Source organism: Anolis carolinensis, unplaced genomic scaffold (genome assembly GCF_035594765.1).
Source record: "Anolis carolinensis isolate JA03-04 unplaced genomic scaffold, rAnoCar3.1.pri scaffold_10, whole genome shotgun sequence".
NCBI classification, from domain to species: domain Eukaryota; kingdom Metazoa; phylum Chordata; class Lepidosauria; order Squamata; family Dactyloidae; genus Anolis; species Anolis carolinensis.
In genome coordinates, this window is record NW_026943821.1 from 24450792 (window position 1) to 24470319 (window position 19528).

Genomic DNA, 19528 nt, shown 5'->3' on the forward strand with positions numbered 1-19528 from the left:
GCGCAAAGACCCAACACAACAGCGGGCTCATCAAGTCTTAATATTGCTCTGCCACGCGTGCAGGAGTAATTACCACTGCTGGGAATGGAAGGCCCACGTAATGAAAGGCCCAGGATAACACGGTGGAGGATAATTACTGTCACAAATAACAACCCCACCCTCCCCCAGTCCATTGTGATCTCTGCTTTTGTAGAAAGGAACTCACGGCCACGTCTCCACATTTGAGGACCTTGAAGGAGGGTAGAGGCATACTTGGCTTAGTGGGGGGTGGCCATGATCTCGCAAGCTAAGCAGGGTCTAAGTAAATGGTACCAATATATGGTGGAGCAAATGGAATTTGAAATTATGAATGTGAAACTAAATGTTGTAAAAACTAATGAAAATAGAACAAGAGAAATGGGAGAAAGATGGACAAGGGTGAAGAACTATATCATGAATCAATCTGGAGATCAAGCCATAAGAAATAAGATACAAATGTTATTTAGTACAGTAGAGTCTCACTTATCCAAGCTAAACGGGCCGGCAGAAGCTAGGATAAGCGAATATCTTGGATAATAAGGAGGCATTAAGGAAAAGCCTATTAAACATCAAATTAGGTTATGATTTTACAAATTAAGCACCAAAACATCATGTTAATTTAACCAATAATTTAACCATGACATCGTGGGGTCCATTTTTTTAATCTCTTCATATGATTTGAGATAGGAGTCATACTTCTCTTCACCAATGGCCAACAAGGCCTAATTTCCCAGGGAAATGCTAAGACATGGCAGCAGGGAGTGTTTTGCTCACTTATGGGCATAGGGACACAGTCACATGCTTTTTCAATCCGCCACTCTCTCTCCAAGAGCAACACAATCCTTAGTGTGCTATCACAACGCAACAATAAGTTCTGGAGTGATGTGAGTAGGGAGCAATTGGAGACCTCCGCGCACACAATCGTACACTCTGAAAGGGAATCCAGGTGAAAGTCAAAGGTAGAACTAAGCTACAACAAGTCTTTCCTAGCAGTTGATTACCTAGCGGAAGATTGAATGGCAGACACGGATTGATTGACGGCTCTTTCTTTCCAGCTTTCAAAACTCAACGCCTTTCCTAAAAGGCTTACATTAATAAAACAGCGCAAATGCCATTGAAAACGATAAACAATGAAACATGCATTCAGACTCAACATTTTCAGTTTAACGCTTTTTATTAAGACCTAGCCATGCTAGTCTGGATTGGTACGCACAGGTATATCGTAGAGTCTCACTTATCCAACCTTCACTTATCCAACATTCTGTATTATCCAACGCAGTCTGCCTTTTAGTAGTCAATGTTTTCGTAGTCAATGTTTTCAATATACAGTAGAGTCTCACTTATCCAACGTAAACGGGCCGGCAGAATGGATAAGCGAATATGTGGGATAATAAGGAGGCATTAAGGAAAAGCCTATTAAACATCAAATTAGGTTATGATTTTACAAATGAAGCACCAAAACATCATGTTAGACAACAAATTTGGCAGAAAACGTAGTTCAATACGCACTAATGCTATGTAGTAATTACTGTATTTATGAATTTAGCACCAAAATATCACGATATGTTGAAAACATTGACTACAAAAATGTGTTGGATAATCCAGATCGTTGGATAAGTGAGACTCTACTGTATTGCCATGTTTTGGTGCTAAATTCGTAAATACAGTAATTACTATATAACGTTACGGTGTATTAAACTAATTTTATCTGTCAATTTTTTGTAAAACATGATGTTTTGGTATTTAATTTGTAAAATCATTACCTAATTTGATCTGTAATAGGCTTTTCCTTAATCCCTCCTTATTATCCAACATATTCGCTTATCCAACGTTCTGCCGGCCCGTTTATGTTGGATAAGTGAGACTCTACTGTATATCTGTATCTATCTATATACATTAATTTTATATATGAATTTTCCCCTCATATGTTTGCAGGTCCTTGCAAATCCTATATACAGATAGATCCATGTACCTGTGTATCAGTATCCATATATATATACACGATTTAACCTATTGATGTCTCGATTAATGTAATTTTATTGGTATCTATTTTTATTTTTAAATTTACCAGTAGCTTCTTCATTTCCCACCCTCGGCTTATACTCGGGCCAATAAGTTATCCCAGTTTTTTGTAGTAAAATTGCTGTATATACTCAAGTATAAGCTTAGTTTTTCAGCCCTTTTTTTAAGACTGAAAAAGCCCCCCTCGGCTTATACTCGGGTGAGAGTCCTGGTTGGCTTATATTTGGGTCAGCTTATACTCGAGAATATATGGTACATTTATTATTTTTCTCTATTATTATTGGTATTATTACATTTATTATTTGTCTCTATTATTGTTGCTACTATTACATAGTTTTTACTCTTTTTATTATTATTAATAATAATACATTTATTATTTCACTCTGATATTATTATTATTGTTAATGCATTTATTATTTTACTCTAATTATTATTACATGTATTATTTTACTCTATTATTATTAAAAGGATACATAAGCACATTTAGATTGAAGAATATGAGAATAATGATTTGATCAGAGTTGGACAGTCTTATCTTAAATTTGAGCTTGATGTAAATATTCAAAAACATTTAACCTACTGATGCCTCAATTAATGTAATTTTATTGGTATCTATTTTTATTTCTGAAATTTACCACCCTCGGCTTATACAGGAGTCAATGTTGTCCCAGTTTTTTGGGGGTAAAATTAGGTGCCTCGGCTTATATTCGGGTCAGCTTATACTCGAGTATATACGGTAGGTGCCTCAGCTTATATTCGGGTCGGCTTATACTCAAGTATATACGCTAGGTGCCTTGGCTTATATTTGGGTCGGCTTATACTCGAGTATATACAGTAGGTGCCTTGGCTTATATTCGGGTCGGCTTATACTCGAGTATATACGGTAGGTACCTTGGCTTATATTCGGGTCGGCTTATACTCGAGTATATACGATAGGTGCCTTGGCTTATATTCGGGTTGGCTTATTCTCGAGTATACACGGTAGGTGCCTCGGCTTATACTTGGGTGAGGATTTTGGTTGGCTTATATTTGGGTCAGCTTATACTCGAGAATATATGGTACATTTATTATTTTTCTCTATTATTATTGGTATTATTACATTTATTATTTTTCTCTATTATTGTTGCTACTATTACATTTATTTTACTCTATTACATTTTACTCTATTACATTTATTACTACTATTACATTTTATTTTACTCTATTTTTATTATTATTAATAATAATACATTTATTATTTCACTCTGATATTATTATTGTTGTTGTTGCATTTATTATTTTACTCTATTATTATTAAAAGGATACATAAGCACATTTACATTGAAGAAGATGAGAATAATGGATTTGATCAGAGTTGGACAGTCTTATCTTAAATTTGAGCTTGATGTAAATATTCAAAAACATTTAACCTACCGATGCCTCAATTAATGTAATTTTATTGGTATCTATTTTTATTTCTGAAATTTACCACCCTCGGCTTATACAGGAGTCAATGTTGTCCCAGTTTTTGGGGGGCAAAATTAGGTGCCTCGGCTTATATTCGGGTCGGCTTATACTCGAGTATATACGCTAGGTGCCTCGGCTTATATTCGGGTCGGCTTATACTCGAGTATATACGCTAGGTGCCTTGGCTTATATTTGGGTCGGCTTATACTCGAGTATATACGGTAGGTGCCTCGGCTTATATTCGGGTCGGCTTATACTCGAGTATATACGGTAGGTGCTTCGGCTTATATTCGGGTCGGCTTATACTCGAGTATATACGCTAGGTGCCTCGGCTTATATTCGGGTCGGCTTATACTCGAGTATATACGGTAGGTGCTTCGGCTTATATTCGGGTCGGCTTATACTCGAGTATATACGGTTGGTGCCTCGGCTTATATTCAGGTCGGCTTATACTCGAGTATATACGGTAGGTGCCTCGGCTTATATTCGGGTCGGCTTATACTCGAGTATATACGGTAGGTGCTTCGGCTTATATTCGGGTCGGCTTATACTCGAGTATATACGGTAGGTGCCTCGGCTTATATTCGGGTCGGCTTATACTCGAGTATATACGGTTGGTGCCTCGGCTTATATTCGGGTCGGCTTATACTCGAGTATATACGGTAGGTGCCTCGGCTTATATTCGGGTCGGCTTATACTCGAGTATATACGGTAGGTGCTTCGGCTTATATTCGGGTCGGCTTATACTCGAGTATATACGCTAGGTGCCTCGGCTTATATTCGGGTCGGCTTATACTCGAGTATATACGGTAGGTGCTTCGGCTTATATTCGGGTCGGCTTATACTCGAGTATATACGGTTGGTGCCTCGGCTTATATTCGGGTCGGCTTATACTCGAGTATATACGGTAGGTGCCTCGGCTTATATTCGGGTCAGCTTATACTCGAGTATATACGGTAGGTGCTTCGGCTTATATTCGGGTCGGCTTATACTCGAGTATATACGGTAGGTGCCTCGGCTTATATTCGGGTCGGCTTATACTCGAGTATATACGGTAGGTGCCTCGGCTTATATTCGGGTCGGCTTATACTCAAGTATATACGGTATATTATGAAACTGCATTATATGGCAGTACAGATGGGGCTGAAGGCTTGTTGTTGTCTTTCCCGTTCTCCCCAGTTGATCCAAGTTTTGCCAGCGCCACTGAGGAGTGGAATGAATCATTTGGGAATACAGAGGATTTCTCTTACGCCGGAATGTGTCACAGCGGAAGCAAAGTGGAGCGACAATCCACTAAGCCAACCCTGGGCTGCAAAACCCCCGGGAATGGAAAACGGGTTCACTTCTTGCTTGTAACGTTCAATCCATCCCGACTTTGAGGAGGCGAAGAATGTGCCTCAGGCTGAAATGGAAGTATCTTTCCTGTTTAAAAATATATACATTCTAAAGATCTTCGACGGAGATGCACCCAATCACGAGCACTGAGACGAGCCAAAATTGCTTTTTATCTTTTTAATTGCTGCTGAACATTTTAGGTGTTTCTTTACATTGTTATAAGAGTGTGACTGCCCTAGTCAGACGTTCCCTTCATCTAGACCAGTGATGACACGTGTGTCAGCACTGACACGCCTAGCCATTTTTGCTGACACGCTGCCGCATGCAGATTGATTGGATGACTATGTCTTTTGTGGCCAAATTCAGTGTGATTTGGTCCAGTGGGAATTATGCACATTACATATATATACACAGGTCTAGATGAAGGGAAAGTCTGACTAGTGGAGTCAAACTCATATATATATATATATATATAATAGCTGTGCCCGGCCACGCGTTGCTGTGGCGAAGTCTGGTGGTATGGGAAATAAAGTATTGAGGAATTGGTGGTAGTTAAGGTAAAAGGTAAAGGTTTTCCCCTGACATTAAATCCATTATAAATGGGTTCTATAGCTGTGTGGAAGGGCCTTGAGTCTACACTGCCATATAATCCAGTTAAAATCAGATAATCAGTATTTTATAGGCAGTGGGGAAGAGGCCTAAGTGAGGTCTAACTCTGCCTGTCCCCTGGGCTGAGTGGGTCGCTAGGAGACCAAGTGAGTGGAGCTTAGCCTTCTAACTGGCAGCAATTGGATAAAACCAATTATTCCTCTCCCTCTAATTAGGACTTTACTTTTCTTTTCTTTTTGTTGTATCAACCTAGAGGCGTGGATGATGGGTTGTGTTGTCAAATTTCAAGGTTGGGGGGCCTGTAGTTTTGTTGTTTTGTTGGTCGCCGTGATGCCATCACTCATTTATATATATATAGATATATGTGTGTGTGTGTGTGTAATCATTATATCATTCTATTATTATTCTATTATTATTGTAGCATATTATCATATTATTACTATTAAGTAAAGGTAAAGGTTTTCCCCTGACTTTAAGTCCAGTCGTGTCCGACTCTGGGGGTTGTTGCTCATCTCTATTTCTAAGCCGAAGAGCCGGCGTTGTCTATAGACACCTCCAAGGTCATGTGGCCATAGGCATGACTGCATGGAATGCTGTTACCTTCTTGCTGGAGCTGTACCTATTGATCTACTCACATTGGCATGTTTTCGAAGTGCTAGGTTGGCAGGAGCTGGAGCTAACAGCGGCCGCTCCCGCCGCTCCCGGGGTTTGAACCTTTCGGTCTCCAGCTCAATGCTTTAACGCACTTCGCCATTGGGGCTCCTTATTATTACTACATTATTACATCTCCCTTCAACTGCGATGCCCAGAATGGGACACAGTGTGTGATTCCAGGTGTGGTCTGACCAAGGCAGAATAGAATAAGGGGAGCATGAAACTACACAGGCCTTCCACAGAGAGCAAGGGATCCTAACACCCTTTGCCTGAACACGTTCTTTATAACCCAAATAGGTGTGTCCTCCAAAAGTGCAAATCTGTTGGAAGGAATAATAAATCTCCCCTCCCTGGGCTTGACTTTTGTTTGTTCTGTCTAATTTGCCGGCGCAGCGCCAAGCTCCCTATATAATGACAGGCTTAGGGAGCTGTTATGACTTTTTAAGTTAAAAACACAAAACGACTGGAGCAGCTGCGGCGAACGGCAAGATTTAGAGCTATTACATTAGTGAGCGGGGTGCGCATGATTTCGCGTTAGTGTGTTGTGTTTTATTTCACATCAATCATCTATTATTATTGGTATTATTACATTTATTATTTTTCTCTATTATTGTTGCTACTATTACATTTATTTTACTCTATTTGTATTATTATTAATAATACATTTAATATTTCACTCTGATCTTATTATTATTATTATTATTATTATTATTGCATTTATTATTTTACTCTATTTATTATTACAAGTACAGTAGAGTCTCACTTATCCAAGCTTCTGGATTATCCAAGCCATTTTTGTAGTCAATGTTTTCAATATATTGTGATATTTTGGTGCTAAATTCATAAATACAGTAATTACAACATAACATTACCACGGATTGACCTGCTTTTTCTGTCAAATTTGTTGTAAAATGTGATGTTTTGGTGCTTAATTTGTAAAATCATAACCTAATTTGATGTTTAATAGGCTTTTCCTTAATCCCTCCTTGTTATCCAAAATATTCGCTTAGCCAAGCTTCTGCTGGCCCGTTTAGCTTGGATAAGTGAGACTCTACTGTATTACTTTTCTGTATTTATCATTATTATTATTACATGTATTATTTTACTCTATTATTATTAAAAGGATACATAAGCACATTTACATTGAAGAAGATGAGAATAATGATTTGATCAGAGTTGGACAATCTTATCTTAAATTTGAGCTTTATATAAATATTCAAAAACATTTAACCTACGGATGCCTCGACTGATGTAGTTTTATTGGTATCTATTTTTATTTCTGAAATTTACCACGCTCGGCTTATACTGGAGTCAATGTTTTCCCAGGTTTTTTGTGGTAAAATTAGGTGCCTCGGCTTATATTCGGGTCAGCTTATACTCGAGTATATACAGTAATTTTATTGGTATCTTGGCTTATACTGGAGTCAATGTTTTCCCAGTTTTTTGTGGTAAAATTAGGTGCCTTGGCTTATATTCGGGTCGGCTTATACTCGAGTATATACAGTAATTTTATTGGTATCTTGGCTTATACTGGAGTCAATGTTTTCCCAGTTTTTTGTGGTAAAATTAGGTGCCTTGGCTTATATTCGGGTCGGCTTATATTCGAGTATATACAGTAATTTTATTGGTATCTTGGCTTATACTGGAGTCAATGTTTTCCCAGTTTTTTGTGGTAAAATTAGGTGCCTTGGCTTATATTCGGGTCGGCTTATACTCGAGTATATACAGTAATTTTATTGGTATCTTGGTTTATACTGGAGTCAATGTTTTCCCAGTTTTTTGTGGTAAAATTAGGTGCCTTGGCTTATATTCGGGTCGGCTTATACTCGAGTATATACAGTAATTTTATTGGTATCTTGGCTTATACTGGAGTCAATGTTTTCCCAGTTTTTTGTGGTAAAATTAGGTGCCTTGGCTTATATTCGGGTCGGCTTATATTCGAGTATATACAGTAATTTTATTGGTATCTTGGCTTATACTGGAGTCAATGTTTTCCCAGTTTTTTGTGGTAAAATTAGGTGCCTTGGCTTATATTCGGGTCGGCTTATACTCGAGTATATACAGTAATTTTATTGGTATCTTGGTTTATACTGGAGTCAATGTTTTCCCAGTTTTTTGTGGTAAAATTAGGTGCCTTGGCTTATATTCGGGTTGGCTTATACGAGTATATACGGCATATATAATTTTTTTCAACCTGGGAGAACACCTTTCTAGGTCTTTCTAGGTCCTCCAGCATGACTACAATCAACTCCCGCTGGACACTGACCATTGGATCACACTGGAGGACTTAGAGCTTCTTGAATATCTGATTCCTGATCAAATTTGTCAGCAATCAAATCTGCCAAAGGCCAAACTGCAAATGCAGAGAGCTGACTCTAGCTTTATTCTGGCCTTCTCAGACCTTCCTCCTTGCTATCCCTCAAGGCTAAGGTTCACTCAGCCTTTTTGCTCCTTCATCCTATTCAGATCGAAACCCTGCTTTGGTCTGAAGCCGAGGAAGGATTCTGCAGGAACCTGCTTTTGCTTTTCTTCCCCTGCTACGTTTTACCTTTCTGGATTCCTACGGCGCCCTCGCTTAAAATATGCTAACAAGATTGCTAACGACGCCTGTTAATTAGTCAAGCTACACGGGAGAATCAGTTATTTCCTCGCTGGAAGATGGCTTTTTGAAGGGTCCTAATGAGGTTAAAATAAATCCCTTGCACAACAGCTGTTGCACATATTCCGTGGATCTGGAGAGGCGGCAAGGGGACTGGCTCCAACACTGGGGAAGCCTGGGTTGTATGGAAGCAAAGAAAAACACTCCCAGGACTCACCCAGACTCAGGATTTGGTGGAGATGTACCTGGTGTGGTCATTGGTGTGGTTGTTGCATGTCTTCAACTCATTTCCGACTTACGGCAACCCAGTAAACAAACGTTTTCCAATGTTTTCCTCTGCAGGTGCATCTACACTGTTTGGCAGGAAGCAGGCAGGCTTTGAAGCTGCAAGGCCATTCAATGCTAATCAAGGTGGCCAATTGCAACATTCACACTTGCCTCCGACAGATGAGAGTTCTTTCTCCCATCCTGGACATCCCACAGATATATAAACACCAATTTTTATATATATATAAATTTGTATATACAGTAGAGTCTCACTTATCCAATATAAATGGGCTGGCAGAACGTTGGATAAGCGAATATGTTGGATAGCAAGGAGAAGTTAAGGAAAAGCCTATTAAACACCAAATTAAGTTATGATTTTATAAATTAAGCACCAAAACATCATGTTATACAACAAATTTGACAGAAAAAGTAGTTCAATACGCAGTAATGCTATGTTGTAATTACTGTATTTATGAATTTAGCACCAAAATATCACGATGTTTTGAAAACATTGACTACAAAAATGTGTTGGATAATCCAGAATGTTGGATAAGTGAGTATTGGATAAGTGAGACTCTACTGTATTTATATATCGTATCCAACAGACCTCACAACGTGTTGTCGAAGGCTTTCATGGCCAGAATCACTTTGGGGCTGTATGGTCATGTTCCAGAAGCATTCTCTCCTGACGTTTCGCCCACATCTGTGGCAGGTATCCTCAGAGGTTGTGAGATAACCTCTGAGGATGGCTACCCTAGATGTGGGTGTAACGACAGGAGAGAATGCTTCTGGAACATGGCCAGACAGCCCGAAAGACTCACAGCAACCCAGACCTCACAACCTCTGAGGATGCCTGCTATAGATGTGGGTAAAACGTCAGGAGAGAATGCTTCTGGAACATGGCCATATCGCCCAAAGGACTCACAGCAACCCAGACCTCACAACCTCTGAGGATGCCTGCTATAGATGTGGGTGAAACGTCAGGAGAGAATGCTTCTGGAACATGGCCATACAGCCCGAAAGACTCTCAGCAACCCAGGCCTCACAACCCCTGAAGATGCCTGCTATAGATGTGACTGAAACGTCAGGAGATAATGCTTCTGGAACATGGCCATACAGCCCAGAAAACTCACGGCAACCTAGTAACATACATTTTCAGAAATAGAAATAATACGAGGGTTATCCAGAAAGTAGATTACGTTTTGGAATTTAAAATGAACAAAGTATAGGAGAAAACATTTACCATATGCAGTTGAAAGCCACACCCAAATACCACTTCTCAACATAGTCGCCATTCAAACCTAGGCACTTATCATAGCGATGAATGTGCTTGGCAACTCCTTCCCCACAAAACTCTGCTGCTTGCATCCTCAACGCTGTGTTTTGGCGATGATGCGCAGCTGCGGGGAGGAGTGACCGGCTGGTTGAGGACGCAAGCGGCAGAGTTTTGTGGGGAAGGAGTTGCCAAGCTCATTCATCGCTATGATAAGTGCCTAGGTTTGAATGGCGACTATGTTGAGAAGTGGTATTTGGGTGTGGCTTTCAACTGCATATGGTAAATGTTTTCTCCTATACTTTGTTCATTTTTAATTCCAAAACGTAATCTACTTTCTGGATAACCCTCGTAATTTCAAGATAGTGCTCTTGCCCTGAGATTCTTCCCATCACCGATTTGGAAAATGGGATTCAGAGATGGGGACCACAGGTAGAAAAGAGTGAGCCCCATCTATGTTTACATATTAATATAGCTGCAATGTTTTTCGGTCATGACATGGATTATTCACGATTACCTGGATTAGTATGTACACCTGGAGCCCGTCTTGGTTCAACTGACAAGGCCATTCCCTTGCCGATGTCAGGACGGCCACCACCGCTGCCTGCTGTCGCTTCCCCTCCTATTTTTAACGCCACAGTTTTATATTTATGAATAATTGAAGTGTGATTTGCGATTTGTAAGAGCCTGGACGTGTGAAGCCCACATCAATCCACTCTGAGAATGGAGTGACCTTGTGGCTGTTCTTCGAGGCCGGCAAGTCTTCCCCGCTCCTTCTTTTCCTCTGCTCTCTTCATTCATCTTTTCCTTCTTGCATTTTTTATGAGTGGCTAAAAATGAATCCATCCACCTCCCCACGCACGTACCCTTTTGAGGGAAAGAATGAAATGATAACACGGAAACGGTGCGCTGGGGCTCGGCAGCGATTGAGTTTCTGCTAGGATTGGATCAGGGAGGGAAATGGCACAGATCTCTGATTCAAGCCTGGCACGGCCCAGGTCCAAACTCAAACATAATGGCTGGAATTCACTTAGGACATTCACTCATGTACGTCATACATGTGGGGCCAAAGAGTCACCATTGCGCATAAAAGGAGTTGCATAGATACAGCATGCTCCTCTGTATTCGGCCTTTGCACGTTGTGCTCTGTGCATTATGGTTGTACTTTCCCTATTGCTTGTGTGTCCTATATTTGCATTGTGATTACACACTGCAGTTCTAATAATAATAATAATAGTAATAATAATAATAATAATAATAATAATAATAATAATAATAATTTTATCGTAATTACGATCTGCCAACTGCAAAAGGCCACCCTACTGGGATCTGCACGCATCATCCGAAAATACATCACACAGTCCTAGACACTTGGGAAGTGTTCGACTTGTGATTTTGTGATACAAAATCCAGGATATCTATCTTGTTTGCTGTGTCATAATAAAATAATAATAATAATAACCCCCCACATAAACAATTATTCCTCTCCCTCTAATTAGGACTTTATTTTTATTTTATTTTTGTTGTATCAACCTAGAGGCATGGATGAGGGGTTGTGCTGTCAATTTTCGAGGTTGTGGGGTGTTTACTTTTGTTGTTTTGTCCGGTGCCGTGATGCCATCACTCTTTTATATATAGAGATGTATAGATCACCATAAATGAAGAGGCGAGTTGAATGCATGCACATGGAAACACTCTGGAAGAAGTTTTCAAATTGCTTCTAGATGTTCAGAATGTTTTTGTCTCCTTATACAAGGACTGCCTGACAGTCGATTTCTTTCTGCCTGTGAATATTGTTAGTTTCAGCTGAAAAGTTTGCCGAAATAAGTTGAACTGCTCTTCCTTTTTGTGCCGTTAGAACCTATCCATATCCGTTCCATGTTATTTCTTCTTCTGGGACCAAGTGTTCTGCCCAGAAGCACATCTTCTTAGATAATGGATTTATACCTGCATGCTGTATATTGGAAATACAAATGCCCGCTTTTCTATTACTCCGCGGACAGAGGGACTCATAAATGTTTCAGGGTTTGAGCATATGGCATATAGGCCAGCAATCTTGTCTATGACACACATAGATCGTAGATGTGCTAGATATCCAGCGGATGGAAGCAGAGCGGAATTCTGCATTTACAGACCCTGTGACTGTGCATTAATCTTGCACCCTCATTTCAGAGCCATTGCGCAATGCTGTGTCAGCCATGCGTATTGACCGCTGCTCCACATACGTTGCACTACATTGATATTCAGCATAGGGAGAGCATAATGCAAGGGGAATGTAACTCCGCCGGCAGTTATTTATGCTTCCCGACAGCAGTGCTGGAACCCAGCCATAGAAATCAGCTTCCCATGGGCACCTATCGAGATGCTCGGTTACCTTTCCTAGAAGTGTATGCGTAGTTTCTCCTTGCTGCATTTTCAATTTATTATCTGCTAGCTTGTTCTTTTGAATACATTGGGGTTTGACTTTGATTTTTCCACTGTTTCCTTTTGTACAATAATTAAGTGAACACGGACCAGAGGCTCGTAGCGTTCTGATTTTAAAACACACACACAGAGAGAAGATAAATAGGAAGAAGGGGAAAGGAATCTATCGGGGCCTTTGAGACTAAATTATTTATATTTTAGCATGAACTTTTGGGGATAAGCTACTGAACTTGTTGACCAAAAGGTCGCCGGTTCTAATCCGGGGAGTGGAGTGAGCCCCCACTGTTAGCCCCAGCTTCTGCCAGCCTAGCAGTTCGAAAACATGCAAATGTGAGTAGATCAATAAGTACCACTCCGGCGGGAAGGTAATGGTGCTCCATGCAGTCATGACCTTGGAGGTGTCTACAGACAACGCCGGCTCTTCAGCTTGGAAATGGAGATGGGCACCAACCCCTTTGACTCAATGTCAAGGGGAAACCTTTACCTTTATGACTTACCTTTGGGGATATCAAGCCACTTCCTCAGATGTCATGATAGGATGATATGCAGCCTTGGGTTATTATGCATATCTATATTGTTGTGGTATATAATGTCATAGGATCCAGGGGCGGTACATCCGCCAGGCAAATTAGGCATTTGCCTGTGGAGTCATCTTGTTGGGGGTGCCGTTCAGGCAAATCCTGGCTCCGCCAAGAAGGCATTCCTCGGCGCTCTGCAGAGCAGAGAAGCGGTGCCCGCTTGTCTGGTTTGCAAAGCAATGAGGAACGGCTTCCTTCTCGGCAGGAAGTCATTCTCGGAACTTTGCAGAGCAGAGAAGCGGTACTCGCTTGTCTGGTCTGCAAAGTGCCAAGGAACGGCTTCCTTCTTGGCAGGAAGGCATTTCTCAGACCTTTGCAGGCCAGAGAAGCGGCACCCACTTGTCTGGTCTGCAAAGCGCCGAGGAATGGCTTCCTTCTCATTCCTCGGTGCTTTGCAGACCCCTCCCCTCCCCTCCCTGCTGCTCAAAATTCAGGGGGGGCGCCAAAATTCAGGGGGGTGCCAAAATTCTGATTGCCTACTCTAAAAAATTACCTAAGGACGGCTCTGTGTACTTCGAGAAAAACTCAACAGACACTCAATGTGCGACTAGCCCTCTTTCCCTTCATCCATCAATCACTGTATATATGCAAATACAGGTATTCCAAAATCTATAATAATAATAATAATAATAATAGTCTCCCTTGTGGTAACGTCATCTGCTGATATCTTTTCACAGGTGCTGTGTGTTCTTCTGCAACTGCTACTCCCACCACCCCTGGACGACAAGATGAGCAGGTTATGACACCATGAGGAGCTACCATGGCGAGCGCAGCCAGTCACGCGAACACCCTTGCCGCTGCGTCCCGGAGGCCTGTGACCAGCCGATGGAATACGTCCACCATAGCCAGGAATCGCGCCAGCCATACCTCCTTAGCCCCAGCGAGCCTTGTTCCCTGGACCACTACTGCCCATCCCGGAGTTCTGCCGAGGCCCCCCTCAGCCTAACGGAGCCCCCCTCGGCCGCCAGCAGCAGCAGCAGCACCTTCCCTAGGATGCACCACGCCCCCCAGCCGTACGACTCCTGCGACGAGTGCATGGCGGCCGCTCACCCGTCCAGCAAGATCAACCGTCTGCCCCCGACTCTCCTCGACCAGTTCGAGAAGCAGCAGCTGCCCCTGCACCACGACGGCTTCCACACCTTGCAGTACCAGCGTGCCAGCAGCACGGAGCAGCCCCGCAGCGAGAGCCCCAGCCGCATCCGACACCTCGTCCACTCGGTCCAGAAGCTCTTCGCCAAGTCCCACTCCTTGGAAGCCCCTTCCAAGCGGGAGTTCAACGGCACCAAGATGGAAGGCCGGGGCGGCGAGTCCGGGTTCCACCATCCGCACCATTCCCACCACCACCATCGCCAGTCGCGCCACGGCAAGCGCAGCAAAAGCAAAGACCGCAAGATGGATTCCTCCTCCTCCTCTCGCCACCGGAACAAGATGATGGGTTGGTGGAGCTCGGACGATAACTTGGACAGCGACAGCAGCTACATGGTGTCCGGGAGGCAACACGCCGTGGACCAGGCCACCCAGTTCTGCGTTGATGCTCCCGAAAGTGCCTTCAGAGACTTGACCCTGAAGAGTTTGAAGAGCGGAGGGGGAGAAGGGAAGTGTTTGGCCTGCGCCGGGATGTCCATGTCCCTGGATGGCCAGACAGTCAAGCGGAGCTCCTGGCACACCATGACGGTCAGCCAAGCGCGGGAGGCCTACCCCAGCTCAGGAGGCGGCCCAGAGAAACCCTTGATGCTCCAAGAGGCGAAAGCCAAGGAACGATCCTATCATTATCTTCAGGTAAGGAGGTGGGTAGAGGCCTCCTCGCTTTAAGGCCCTTTTGCACAATATACTTAATGATCTACAGTTCCATTTTAACTGTCATGGTTACCTCTAATGGAATCCTAGGATGAAGATTTAGACAGCAAGTAGAAACTGGTTAGAGCAGAGATTCCCAAAGTGGGCACTACCGCCCCCTGGTGGGCGCTGGAGTGATCCAGGGGGGCGGTGATGGCATCTATTAGGACACGGGGGCAGGACCAGAGGAGGGGAGGGGCCTCTTCCCAAGTGTCAGAGACAGGGCTGAGCATCTATACCTCTCCTGAGGCTCTTGTTGGGACACAGAGGGGGGAGCTAGGAAAGGGGGCGGGGCCTCCTTCCAAGAGCCTGAGACAGGGCTGAGCCTCTATGTTTCTCCTGAGAGGCCTTTTAGGAATAAAGTGTGGGGCTAGGGGTGGGGGCGGGGCCTCTTCCCAAAAGCGTGAGACAGGGCTGAGCCTCTATATCTCTCCTGAGAGGCCTTTTAGGACTAAAGTGTGGGGCTAGGGATGGGGGCGAGGCCTCTTCCCAAGAGCCTGAGACAGGGCTGAGCCTCTATACCTCTCCTGAGAGGCCTTTTAGGACTAAAGTGTGGGGCTAGGGGTGGGGGCAGGGCCTCTTGCCAAAAGCGTGAGACAGGGCTGAGCCTCTATACTTCTCCTGAGAGGCCTTTTAGGACTAAAGTGAGGGGCTAGGGGTGGGGGCGGGGCCTCTTCCCAAAAGCCTGAGACAGGACTGAGCCTCTATAGCTCTTCTGAGAGGCCTTTTAGGACTAAAGGATGGGGGTTGGGGGCCCGAGACAGGGCTGAGCCTCTGTATACCTCCCCTGAGGCGCTTGTTAGAACACGGGGGCGGGGTATAGAGGTCCAGCCCCATCAGGCTTTTGGGAAGAGGCCCCGCCCCCTCCTCTAGCCCCACTTCCTGTGTCAGGCAAGCACCGCAGGACAGGGATAGAAGCTCAGCCCTGCCTCAGAGCTCGTAACTCCGCCCATCCCAGTCCTGGCCACCCATTGGTAGCCCCGCCCACCTTCCCCTCCCAGGTCTTCATCTTGGACTAGGGGAGAGGCTCAGCCCCGCCCTCTTCAGCGGGAGCCACGCCCACCCCTCTAAGCCACGCCCCCCTTTCCAGGGGGAGCTGAGTCATATTTTTTCTGGAAAGTGGGCGGCAGGCCAAATAGGTTTGGGAACCACTGCTGAAAAAGAAACCAATATGATTAAGCAAGAATTCAAACCCTGTTTTCTAGTGTTCTGGGGTGCATCTACATTGCAGAATTAATGCAGTTTGACATCACTAAATGCTATGGAATCTTGGGAGTTGCAACAGCACCATTTGAGAGTCTAAAGACCTTGTAAAACAGCAACTTCCATGATTGCATTGACCCATGTAGTTAAAGTGGTGCCAAACTGCATTAATTCTACATTGCAGATGCCCCCCTAGTCCAACATTGAGACCACCATACCACTATGGTTTTTTCCTCCCCCTTTCCAAATTGCACTGAGCTGCCTCTCCCATAAACCCCATGCCTTCTTACATGAAAAGAAAGGGAGAAAAGGATAAAAGCAGCTCTTGCAATGCACATATTAATGTGACCCTGTTTCCAACACCAATGCAAAAGAGGCTCTTGCCAAGTGTATGAATACTGCATGCAGCGAGCAGGAAAAACAGCCTCTGGAAAATGCGTCGGGTTTGGTACTGAGAGATCAGGCAAAGGTTCCCGGCATGAGGAGAACGAGGGTGTTACGTAAGCGTGCCAGAGCGAACCCACAAATAATTCAGGAGGAAATCTGCCACTTTCCATCCTTTCCACATTAGTTGGCCCTCTCCTGTAAACGCTCTCCTTCGCTCGTTGAGGTTTCGTAAGTTATTTCCTTTGTATTACATCACACAGAATCCCCAAAAGGCCAAGTTGTTTCTGAGAGCTGTGGCCCAAAAGGATAGCTTTTCCAGGCCTAACTGCTCCAACCCAACCCATTATTTGCCTCAAGGTGCGTCCACACTGAAGAATTAATGCAATGTGACGTTACTTTAGCTGGCATGACTCAATGCTATGGAATCAAAGGAGTTGTAGCTTTCACAAAGTCTTTTACCTTCTCTGCTCAAGAGTGCTGGTATCTCACCAAACTACAAGAGGAGCCACAGATTTTCTGGATCTTCTTGGGTGCATCTATTATTATTATTATTATTATTATTATTATTATTATTATTATATCAATGCAGCTTGGGACCACTTTAACTGCCATGGCTCCATGATAAGGAATCCTGGGATTTGGAGTTTGGTAAGGCACCAACACTCTTTGGCAAAGGAGGCTGGATACCTTCTCCAATTACAACTCCCATGATTCCAAAGCGTCGAGCCATGACCAACTATGACTTCCCAATGCCTAGAATCGCATTGGCTTTCTTAGCTGACGCATCACACTGTCGACTCCTATTCAACTTGTGGTCTACGAAGACTCCTAGATCCCTCCATTTACTTATTTACAGTATCTATATTCCGCTGTTCTCACCCCGAAGGGGACTCAGGGCGGATCACAATGCACATATACATGGCAAACATTCAATGCCATTAAACATACGACATATAGACAGACACAGTGGCAATGTAACATTTTCCATCTTCTGGCGTCATGAGGGTATGCTCGATTCCAGCCACAGGGGGAGCTGCCGCTTCAATGTCCACTTGTGACACCCAAGTCCTTGATGGAGTACTTCCTCATTCCTTTCTGCATGCTGCTGGAAGGTTTAATGGTGTTGTAAATTACTGTATATACTCGAGTATAAGCCTAGTTTTTCAGCCCTTTTTTAGGGCTGAAAAAGCTCCCCTCGGCTTATACTCGAGTGAGGGTCCTGGCTGGCTTGTATTTGGGTCGGCTTATACTAAAATATATAAGTAATCAGAGTTGGACAGTCTTATTATTATAATAAATTACAATTTTATGTAAACATTCAAAAACATTTAACCTATTAATGCCTCAAATAATGTAATTTTATTAGTATCTATATTTATTTTTATCTTTGAAATTTGCCAGTAGCTGCTGCATTTCCCACCCTCATCTTATACTCAAGTCAATAGTTTTCCCAGTTTTTGTGGTAAAATTAGGTGCCTCGGCTTATATTTGGGTTGGCTTATACTCGACTATATAAGGTAAAGGTAAAGGTTTCCCCTGATGTTAAGTCCAGTCGTGACCGACTCTGGGGGTTGGTACTCATCTCCATTTCTAAGCCGAAGAGTCGGTGTTGTCCATAGACATCTCCAGGTCATGTGGCCAGCATGACTGCATGGAGCACCGTTACCTTCCCGCCAGAGCGGTACCTATTGATCTACTCACATTGGCATGTTTTCAAACTGCTAGGTTGGCAGGAGCTGGGGCTAACAGCAGGCGCTCATTCCACTCCCGGAATTTGAACCTGGGACCTTTTGGTCCACAAGTTCAGCAGCTCAGTGCTTTAACACACTTGCCACCGAGGCTCCTGTAGATTAGTTAAATTAGCTAAATTAGCCTCCCCGCATAAAGTGGTACCTAAATTTCCTACTCGAGAGATGCAACTGTCTTTCAGGCTGCATAGATCAACAGCAAGCTAGACTATTAATGGTCGAGACCTGGGCTGGCTTTGAACTCATGACTTCCCGGACGGTCAGTAGTGATTTATTGCAGTTTTCAAGCTATCCTATAGCTATGCATTTCGTTTTTATTTGCACATTCTCTCCAGCCACTTGTGCCCTCTATTAAGGCTGGAACGCAAAGACTGGGTTTCCCGTTGCCTCTCCATCATGCAGATCTTGTTCACAGATCGTAGTAGTACTTTCTCTCAAGTGGCCGGGCTCCTTTTCCTCTGTCCTTGGCCTCCGTATTCGAGGCTTCCTCTTTAGCATGCACCTCACAGCCTTTTACAGAGATCCCTGGCCTGCCTTTGCTATGGCTACATGGCCAGGGCATCCCCCTCACCTGGAAAGCTGAGCCTTGGCTGGCCTTCCCTGGCTGGCCTTCCCGTGCTTTGCTTCATTTCGAATCATTAAAGGCATGTGTTGTTGCTTTGCAAACAAATACACCTGGAAAACAGAGGAAGGAAGGAAAATGCTTTCATCAGCATCTTCTCCCCACGGGAAGGAGCTGGGAGGCATCATCCCGGCTGTCGCTTGATGAGCTGTGATTGAAAAATAAGCCTTGCGGAGCCAAGCGATACCTGAGCCGCCTGTCAAGCGGGGATCCCAGTTGGATACACACCATTTAGCACAAATATGAGCCGGGTGGAAGGGAGCCGGTGGGTCTCTCCGGTGATCAAAGATCAGGACTTGGAGATATCCCAGAATCAGGAAACATAGTACGGCCAGCTTATACTCGAGAATATATGGTACATTTATTATTTTTCTCTATTATTGGTATTATTACATTTATTATTGTACTCTATTATTGTTGCTACTATTACATTTATTTTACTCTATTTTTATTATTATTATTATTACATACATTATTTATTATTTTACTTTATTACTACATGTATTA

At 43.5% G+C, this 19528-nt stretch overlaps 1 protein-coding gene across 2 annotated transcripts in view; it reads left to right on the top strand.

The window, feature by feature from the left end:
• Positions 1-19528, top strand: part of dlgap3 (DLG associated protein 3) — a 208240-nt gene that overhangs the window by 141836 nt on the left and 46876 nt on the right. For both annotated transcript variants that reach the window (XM_062962085.1, XM_062962086.1), the window contains exon 3: positions 13903-15004. In XM_062962085.1, the coding sequence (XP_062818155.1) occupies positions 13973-15004 (1032 nt within the window). In that variant the 5' untranslated portion in view covers positions 13903-13972. The remainder of the gene's footprint in view (positions 1-13902; positions 15005-19528) is intronic.